This window comes from Capsicum annuum, chromosome 5 (assembly GCF_002878395.1).
Source record: "Capsicum annuum cultivar UCD-10X-F1 chromosome 5, UCD10Xv1.1, whole genome shotgun sequence".
In the NCBI taxonomy this organism is placed as follows: domain Eukaryota; kingdom Viridiplantae; phylum Streptophyta; class Magnoliopsida; order Solanales; family Solanaceae; genus Capsicum; species Capsicum annuum.
The window spans coordinates 88,431,144-88,440,659 of NC_061115.1; the positions used below are offsets into that span (position 1 = coordinate 88,431,144).

The 9,516-nt window shown below is 36.6% G+C and overlaps 2 protein-coding genes across 6 annotated transcripts; both read left to right on the forward strand.

The window, feature by feature from the left end:
• The first annotated feature begins 1,066 nt into the window (after nucleotides 1-1,066).
• Nucleotides 1,067-4,475, forward strand: LOC124898900 (E3 ubiquitin-protein ligase UPL3-like). Of its 5 annotated transcripts, none has more exons than XM_047413084.1 (6): nucleotides 1,067-2,284; nucleotides 2,382-2,551; nucleotides 2,643-2,753; nucleotides 2,866-2,982; nucleotides 3,096-3,204; nucleotides 4,338-4,475. In XM_047413084.1, the coding sequence occupies exons 2-5, from the start codon at nucleotides 2,414-2,416 to the stop codon at nucleotides 3,189-3,191; spliced, it is 462 nt and encodes a 153-aa protein (XP_047269040.1). In that variant the 5' UTR covers nucleotides 1,067-2,284; nucleotides 2,382-2,413; the 3' UTR covers nucleotides 3,192-3,204; nucleotides 4,338-4,475. The 5 variants fall into 5 exon arrangements, with proteins under 5 accessions (XP_047269040.1, XP_047269039.1, XP_047269036.1 ...); XM_047413083.1 differs by having other exon boundaries at nucleotides 1,067-1,545; XM_047413080.1 differs by having other exon boundaries at nucleotides 1,070-1,545; nucleotides 1,968-2,551.
• On the forward strand, nucleotides 4,465-6,764 carry LOC107870815 (protein SUPPRESSOR OF MAX2 1-like). Its single transcript, XM_047413085.1, has 6 exons — nucleotides 4,465-4,492; nucleotides 4,587-4,702; nucleotides 5,110-5,404; nucleotides 5,492-5,820; nucleotides 5,959-6,062; nucleotides 6,148-6,764. The coding sequence occupies exons 2-4, from the start codon at nucleotides 4,650-4,652 to the stop codon at nucleotides 5,597-5,599; spliced, it is 456 nt and encodes a 151-aa protein (XP_047269041.1). The 5' UTR covers nucleotides 4,465-4,492; nucleotides 4,587-4,649; the 3' UTR covers nucleotides 5,600-5,820; nucleotides 5,959-6,062; nucleotides 6,148-6,764.
• The last annotated feature ends 2,752 nt before the right edge of the window (nucleotides 6,765-9,516 follow it).

Below are 9,516 nucleotides of genomic sequence, written 5' to 3' on the forward strand. Positions count from 1 at the left end.
AGATTTCAGTATTTCTATTTACTGACTATTTAGAATCATGTTTTAAGTTTGGTCATGCATTCTCAATCTTTTCAGTTTTCACGCATTCTTACTCAGTATCTGATGTTGTACATACAGTCAGTTATTACTCACATACATGAACCCATGCATATTAGCCTAACCTCATTTATCATACCACACTACTAAAAAATACCCCTATTGTAATAAACTTTTTGGCGATGGTTCTAAAAACGTTGCTATAGAGGGTCTATTACAATGCTTCCAACCTTTGCAAAAAAAATTATTTTAGTAGAAGCTATAACCATTGCTACTAATATATAACTATTGCAAAAGGGTGTCTTATAGCAATGCTTGCATGAACTGTTGCCATAAAGCCACCTATGACAATTCTTAATTGAGAAAAAAAGCTATTGCAACGACTTTAATTTTTCCCTCTCTAATTTTTTACAAAGGGCACTAAAATATAATGAATTATATAAAAAAAAATTATAATAAATTAAAGAAATTACGGATCCACTTTGGGGTCTTAACAAAAACCCCACCCACCGCGCCAAATTAAAGGGTTAACAAACACTAACAACTTGTTTGGATGGTGGTTTGCCATGGTTTCATAATGTATGGTACAGTATGATATGGTATGGTATGGTATAGTATAGTGAAGATGGTACAATATCATGTTTGGATTGACTGTATCGTTTATTGTGGTTTAATAATATTTTTTTGTTAGGTTTGATGGTATGGTATTGCATGGTAACAGGTAAGTTTTCTAAAATACCCTTATTTTATTATTGCTAAAATTGACTATTCCCTTTTTGTTCTTGTAAATTTCACCATCGGTACCCTTCTAAGTTTGAACTTTTGAACTGAAATTCAAAGCCTCTTAATCACTTTTTAGCAGAATTATCGAAAGAACCAAAATTTTTCTTTTCTTGGATTACTGTAAAGAAAAGCCTCGCCATTATTTTTCTTTTCTTGGGCTTTTGGTAGGATCCTCGCCTTTGTTGTTGTTGAAGTTGCTGAAAGATTACTGCAAAGAGTATAAAAGAGAATATAAAAATAGGGTGAATGATAAAATAAGATTAAACAAAATTATAAGGGGTATAATTGAAAGAAACAGAGGAAAACCATAACATACCACAAAATTGGTGGAAAAATAGGAGATTTCATGCTTCCCAAATCCTCAAATAGTACCAAACGTTACCATCATTTTTAGGATACCATGGAAACAATCATGGTTCCGTAATCATACCATACCAGGAAACCACCATCCAAACAAGCTGTAAGTAAATCTTCAAAGCAGAATATTTGGGTCTCCGATCATCGACTTCTCCATATCGATCGACTACTCCGAATCTATTGATCTTCAAATCAGTGCTCCAGGGTCCAGTATGCATCTCAAAATTTATAAAAACTTTGGGTCTCCGATCGATCGACTGCTCCGCATCTCAAATCAGTGCTCCGATCGACTACTGCTCCGACAATGAGTGCTTCGACCACCAGTGCTCTGACCGCTTTCGATTGAACCCTAGTCATCTATTGAAACAGGTATTCAGTGCCATAGGATTTTAGTGCCCTAATTTCTAACTTCTAACAGTATTTCTGTGCTTGTTGCAAAGTGTCGTAGGATTTCAGTGCCCTAATTTCTTGCGAAGTGTCAATTTTTTGTGCTTATTCTCTTAAATAGACTGATTTTTAAAAATATTTGCTATTACTTGGCAACATATGAACTCTGGGCCACGGTATCTTTTTATTTGAGCTGTAGGGTGGAATTCTATAGTTTGTGGAATTTTTGTATCTCTCTGTGCACTTAGTGGCACCATACTAGGTACTCTCTGTTAATTCCGACAAATACAATAATAACTCCCAAATTCCCTTTTTTGATCTCACAAATAATACAATTGTACATTGTCAAACACAATTGTGTTATGAAAACTAATGGAATAGCTTTATTTACTGATGAAAAAAAGAATTAGGTAAGGAGAAAGAAAACGAGGTTAGAGTTGGGGATAGGGATGCTGAGCAGAGTCTGGGATTGAATATAGATTCTGGTGTTGGTGTTGGTGGTGAGGACAATGATAATGATAGTGAAGGCGGTGTTGGGATTTTACACCAGAATTTGACTTCAGCTAGTAGTGCACTTCAGGGACTGGTTAGGAAATTGGGTGCTGGATTGGATGATTTACTCCCTAGCTCTGCAATGGCGTCAGCATCATCGTCTCACTAGAGTGGACGGCTCAAGAAGATATTAGCTGGTTTAAGGGCAAATGGCGAGGAAGGGAAACAGGTAGAGGCTTTGATGCAGCTGTGTGAGATGGTTTCCATTGGAACCGAAGACTCCCTGTCCACATTTTCTGTGTATTCATTTGTACCGGTACTTGTAGGACTGCTCAATCACGAGAACAATCCTGACATTATGCTTCTTGCTGCCCGGGCTCTTACCCATTTGGTTGACGTTCTTCCTTCTTCTTGTGTTGTTGTTGTCCATTATGGAGCTATTTCATGCTTTGTAGCTCGCCTGCTTACAATTGAATACATGGACTTGGCTGAACAGGTGAGTGAATTAGTTTGAGTGGAACATTTGTGTACTTGTTAAAGATTGTTTTCTTCCAGCTAATTAAGATGCTGATGTTTACCTTTAATAGTCTTTGCAAGCTCTAAAGAAGATATCTCAGGAGCATCCAACTGCTTGTTTGAGGGCTGGTGCACTGATGGCTGTGCTTTCTTATCTCGATTTCTTTTCCACTAGAGTTCAGGTAGAAGAATTCCTTTCATAATCTATGGAATTCAGTTTTAGTGGAATAAGCAACCTTCCAGCTCCTTTTAATACTTATACGATCACTTCTAAATGTTTATATCCTTCAACAGAGAGTAGCATTAGCAACTGCTACTAATATGTGCAAGAAGCTTCCTTCAGATGCGTCTGACTTTGTCATGGAAGTTGTTCCTCCTATGACGAATCTCCTTCAGTATCATGATGCAAAGGTAAATCTATGCTCCCATTTCAGGAAGATATAGCCTTTTCCCGAACCCCTCCTTACTTTGGTCAAATGTCACTTTGTTTCTTTAATGTCATCTATTGGTGTTTATGTCTACAGGTATTAGAGCATGCTTCTATCTGCTTGACCCATATTTTTGAAGCATTTGCATCTTACCCAGATTTGAGAATCACTACACAAAACATCCCCGGTTAGATGAGAAACGTTGGTATGTAAAAAAAAAAAGTTTCAACGTGTTGACAACGATTGAAATTAATTTGGTCGGTATGAAAATCATGGCAGTAAATTAAGGCGCCATTTATTAATTCATAAGTACGTAGTCCGTGACCTCATGATAAACATTCTTCTATGTTCCGACCCCACCTACAACATTCTTTCAAAAACTTTCTTTTTTCACTTACTTGCTCAATGGACAACTGATAATTATGTAGCTTTTCTATTTTTATCACAAATTTATAGTCATGTCTGACCAAATATCATTCTCGATGATTCTGGGAAATTTTTGACACCCCTGCTTTGATATTGAAAGCTATGTTGTTCGAATTCTTTAAAAATATTTTCGTGTCCGTATTGAATTCTTCAAATATGCATTGTTTTTCACCTGTCTAACATGTTTCGAAGTGTCTAATTAAGCAACATACCAGTATGAAAGAGTGCACTTGAAATTAATTAAGGAATCCACAAACCAAAGAGAAAATCTGACCCGGTCCAAACATGTTGACTCTAATATAATACTCGTAAGTTGTTTAGGAAAATAAGAATGCACAATATGCAAAAAATGAGTAAATTTTTTAATCCAGCACGTAATAGTTAAGAATGTATATCTTTTTGGGTAGGGGTGGCCTGGGGGGTCAACTATTGTAAAAAACTGTATTAGAACTATTATATCATCCAGTATGTCAACAATACTTGCTACTAGTAGAAATTTGAGAAGCAAAACAGGAGAAACAGAAGCAGGATAAAACAGTTGGGAGAATCAGATTGTTGTTTCAGAATAACAAAGCAAGCATATACATGCAACTCTTTGAATAAACAGAAAAGAAATTAAAATTAGTAAATATATAGACATTATTAAGCATAGAATTTTTGGAGCGTTGGCTTTGTCAAAAATGATTTGTTGCTTAAGAAAGAGTCAATCCTATTCAGTTCAAAAATATGCATGCATGTATTATTTCAGGCTAGACTAAGGTAGGGGCTCGATTAAATTCAATAACTTTAATCCAAATACTGAATTTGTATTATGAAATCAACTGCTTAAGAAGGCTAAAGTATTAAGCACATAAACTTCAAATCTTTAATTCGCGATTAGCTGTACTTCACATTTTTCTTTTTCCTGCCCAGGATAATGCTTTTCTCAGTATTTCCCCGGGGATAAAGTGATGTTGGAAAATAGCAAGTATCATCATAGCAACTCTTTAACTGAACCATACATAGCAGCTCATAATATACTGCTTACTCATTCATCTGTTGTCAGATTGTACAAGAGAAAGTACAAGGTATCATCATTGAGTTCATTTCCAAATATTTTTTGTGAGTATTACTATGTTGACAAATGGAAAAGAAAAGGTACTAACTGCTGTTGCAATGCAGTTAACTCAACATGGTTTTGTGGGATTACATATCATTGCATACTGCTTTATTCCTCATACAAACATGATGGCAGATGAAGCTGTAACTTTGCGAGCTTATGATTTCTACCTTGGTTGGTAAGAGCACAACCTTGTTGGCATATTAACATAAAAACTCCTTAAATCTGAGATACCTTGCACTAAGGAACTATTAACTGTGTGGCTATGCTTATTTGGTTCGAAAATAGGACCCAAAGATGTACTGGCTTGAACTATAGGGCGTTGAAACTTGGCGGCCACACTGTCGATATTTGGTTCTAGGATTGTTATGCTTGTTTATGCACTTTCAAGTATATTTAGTACTTCTTTTGAGCCGAGGGTCTACCAGAAACAACCTCTCTACTAGCATAAAGGTAGAGGTAAGGTCTGCGTACAATCTTTGCTGGACCCCACTTGTGGGATTGATTGATTACACCAGAAATGTTGTTGTTGTTTATGTTTTAAGTACTATCTATTGATTTGGTACTCCCTATGTACTTTTTTAGGCTTGGAAATGAAAGAATTCTTGGAAGTTCATTGGATCCTTTGAATCTTCTGAAAAGCTTTACTGGTCCAGTGCCTGCACTACCTACGCGTATGCCGGAGAATGTAAATCCGAGATTAAGGACGTCGTGTTTCCCCCAGTGCAAGGAGAAGTATGACCTTGAGTTGGCAAAACTTGTATCTGAGTTTGAGAATTCATCATCTGAAGCTAAATTGGAATCTCCTCGACCTCAGTTGCCTCAGTGGTTGCAAAGTGCTAAGCTAAAGAATGATAGTAATGTAACTTCTTTGTCGCAGGTATGGTTTTACTTGATTAATGGAACCGAGAATGACTTGAATTATGTACAAGTGGAAGAGTCAATTCTTTCTTTTTTGTCTTTGCAGATTAAGGATCAAGGTTTTTTGCAGCAGAAAACTCAAGAACTACAAAAGAAGTGGAACAATGCATGCTTGCAACTTCAGCCTAATTTCCAGAATAATGTTGGTCCTTAAAGAACCGTACCACCTGTTCTCTATGCCAGGCTTGTACAATCTGAACCTGCTTTTGCATCAACCTTTACAACCCAAGCTCGTTCCGAGTAGAAGCCTTGGAGTGTGCCTGCAACTGACATGTGGAGGAACTGAAGTTGAAGCAGTAACAGTATATAAATGGCTCGTTCCACTCTGGATGAGATGTCAGCAAGTTCAAACTATTTTGGAAATACACAGTTCTGGTATTCTTTACCAATAAAAGACCACTCTATGATTGTATCAATCAATGTTTTGATGTGAGAGATGTTGGTTTTTACATTTAGACATGAGTTTGTTTGGTTGCCTTGGAAAGTGACTGCATTGTGTTTGTTGCCTTTCAGGGAATTGCCGACATTATGGCAGTATTACAAACAGAAGGTGGTCTACTTCGTGGAGAGCACAATCTCTTGGGTGAAGCCTTCCTAATTATGGCTTCTGCTGTCGGGTAACTATTGGTTGTAACGGTTTTCTATTTAAATGTCTAGTGTATCATGAGCTTTGACCTTTATGTGTTCCCAAAATTGGTGCAGGGTTCAGCAACAACTAGAAGTTTTGGCCTGGTTACTTGAACTGCTAGTCTTCTGCTTCTTGTCAGGCAGCGAGGGATGAAAGGTGTGATTCTGTACATGCACCTTTTTTAAAGGGACGAAAAAAGGCAGTGGGGGGTGAAAGATGGGAACACTGGTATGTAACTTTGAGTTTGGCTCACCAGATAAAAGCAAATTCTGGCAAGTCTCTTCACTCTAAAATTCTTAATCCAGAAGGTACTAACTTACTATATTTCTTTACTTTCTAGTTTTACAAATGCTTTAGTTTTTCCATTTTTGAATAGAGGTAGTGTTCCCTTTTTGTCTATCAGTTATCACAGAGAGTTCTCCTAAGGAGAGGGATGCTCTCAGGATTGGAATTATCTCTGCGTGAAGTTCTATTTCAGATAAGCAGGTTATGTAAAAGTACCATCTAGTAATAGGTTAATATATAGTTTTATGCAAGCCAAGAACTTAACCATCAGTTCATTTGAAATATTTTAATCTTTTCATTGTGAGAGGTAATTGTGAATAACTGTTTCATTATGTAAAAAATCTATGACCATTGTTGTATAAGGGGGAAAAGAGTAAAAAGGTGAATATATGTTTAATCATGTAGCTATCATGGTTTTGTCTTTGGTTAATTGTTGTGTAAGCACTGAGAATGTTTCTTAACTTTTTCTTGGTGTTTTGACTTGAAATGTTGTGATGTTGCTTTGCTCATTTTGATTGTTTATCCAAATCGAAGAGGTAATATACATGGCACGACTCGTTATTAATTGTTTTGCTTAATTTTTACTAATTTACTTGTCATGCATGTTGAAATGGTTGGTCAAGTTTAAAGAGGCTATTGTAAATGGCGTGAACAGGTAATTGATAGTGGAAGCTATCAAGTATTAAGGAATCCTTCCATATTTGAACAAGGAAATGGGATCAGATGGGCCAAAATCTGTGACCATTCATGTCACGGGGTTCAAGAAATTTCATGGTGTTTCTCAGAATCCTACGGAGACAGCAGTTACATGTTGAAAGATTATGTTGAAAAGAGAGGATTACCTGGTGGTGTGACCTTGGGTAGCTGTACTGTTCTTGAAATAGTTGGAGAGAGTGGACTCCCGACTTTGTTTTTAACATATAAATACACAAAACCTATTTCTAAACCCTGGTTCATCCCCATTTACAAGTTTCAATATAAATATCTATATATAGTCTACCAACAGTCTATGGAATGAAGAAATTTCACTTAAACCAAGTTAACAATACCTTATGCTACATGTATCAAGTTACAATTTAGAAAAAATAAGGTCAAAAACTTTCTTGGTATGTATAGAGTAGCATATTTTAGTTTTAGCATCTTAAGAGCCTTAAATTCGAATTAAAATCCCTCTAATTGACTGATTTGAGGTTGTTGGTAAAGTGGATTTAGTCCAAAACAAGTTGATTCTTAGGATTTGAGTTCAAAATCTAGAAGAAACCTATATGGGTACGAGTTATAAGTCTTGAGTGCCCGATCTGATCTAATTTTTCCTTTTAAATCATAGGTCTGGGCCGGGTCAAACTATAGATCTGACTTGGTATGTTGAGGTATGAGTGGTGTATACGACTCGTACCCAGGCTTGTAGATCATTTCTTTGAGTTATATTGCCTGAAAGCTAACTATAATGACCCTTTAGGTCATTATCTATATTCTTGCTTGCTTTCTCCGGTATAACATCTCTATAGCTGCCTAAGTCATTAACGAATTACGGGGACCAATTATTTGTTACCTGATATTTCATTTGGGTTTTAGAACCCCTTTTCTTAATTCAAAGTCTTCATTGGTCCTAACTGACCACTAAGTGAAAAATTTAGTAAATAGCCTAGTATGCAAAATCCAACTTTGCCAATACATCCAGAACATAAAAAACTATGGGGTTTCATATCTTATTTGTTCGAAATGGACCCCGAATACATCTCAAGGAATTAGCCAAAGATCAGAACCAAGTTCCACGCTTCAACCATGCATAGTATGCACCGAGGTGCCACAACCGCGACTAAGGAGGTACGACCGTAAGGCCACTACCCCGGTGACATGAAGGTCTTGACCGCGCCATTAAAGGGATGGGTGGTCCATATTTAGGTGCTATCTTTCCTGAATTTTGGCCATTTTATGCCTCCCTCTAAATCTAGAAACCTTAATGAAGTGTAAAACCTTGTAAGTGTGTATTGTGAGTTGAATTGGAGCTTAAACAACTTGTGTGATTGATTCTTTCTATAATCTAAGGTAAAAATTTCTCTAATTTGGCATTGATTTCATATTTTCTTGATTTAAAACCCCTAAATCATTGTGGGTTAATTCTAGCCCCAAAATTAAGTGGTTGACTCAAATTACTTAAGGGTTTTAACTCTCTAAAAATAGTTAGGATATGGGTTAGTCTTGGAAACTCCTTTCTTAGGGTGAAACACAATTAGGGTTTTGGTGTCTTTTTAAAACCCATGGCACAATGGTGATATAATGGGTATTGTTATTCTTTTTGTAATGCTTAGATTGTATTCTTGATAGCATTGCTTCTGTAAGAGAAAGCTTCACAAAAAGGAAAGAAAAAGATCATTTGATCGTGAGTTGCTTGGATTCAAGGTAGGTTAGGCTTACCCATAGACTAGATTATGCTTGTTTGTAATTTAATTATTGATATCTTGTGACATTGGGCGGGAAATTTAGATGATAGTTTATTAAATGGTGAACTTAGGATTTATTGATTGCTTTAAACTATTAATTTATAAGGTATAATAGTTGACCCTTAGTCTAGGACCTTGGCTATCTTCATCTGTAGACGGATGGTCAATCCGAGCAGAATATTCAGGTGCTTGAGGATATACTCTGATCTTGTGTTATAGACTTTAGTGGTTAATGGGATCAACACCTATCTTTGAAAGATTTTGCCTACAACAACCATTATTATTTGAGTATTGAGACGACCCCTTATGAGGCGGTGTATGGTAGGAGGTTTCGTTCTCCTATAAGATGGTTTGAGACATCCAAGGTTAGACCCTATGGTACATATTTTCTTCAGGACTCATTGGATAAAATCATAATGATTCAGGATAGGCTAAGAGCAACTTAGTGTAGGCAGAAGGCCTATGCCAACCATAGACTCCATACCCTGAGATTCGGAGTGAGGGATCATGTGTTCCTTTGAGTTTCACCTATGAGAGGTATGATCAGGTTTAGAAGGAAGAGTAAGCTTAGCCCTCTTCATATTGGTCCTTTTGAGATTATTCATGTGGTTGGAGAGGTAGCTTATGAGTTGGCTCTACCTCAAGACTTTGCTGTTGTTCGTCCAGTTTTCCATGTCTCTATGTTGTGGATATATATTCCGGATTCTTCTCATG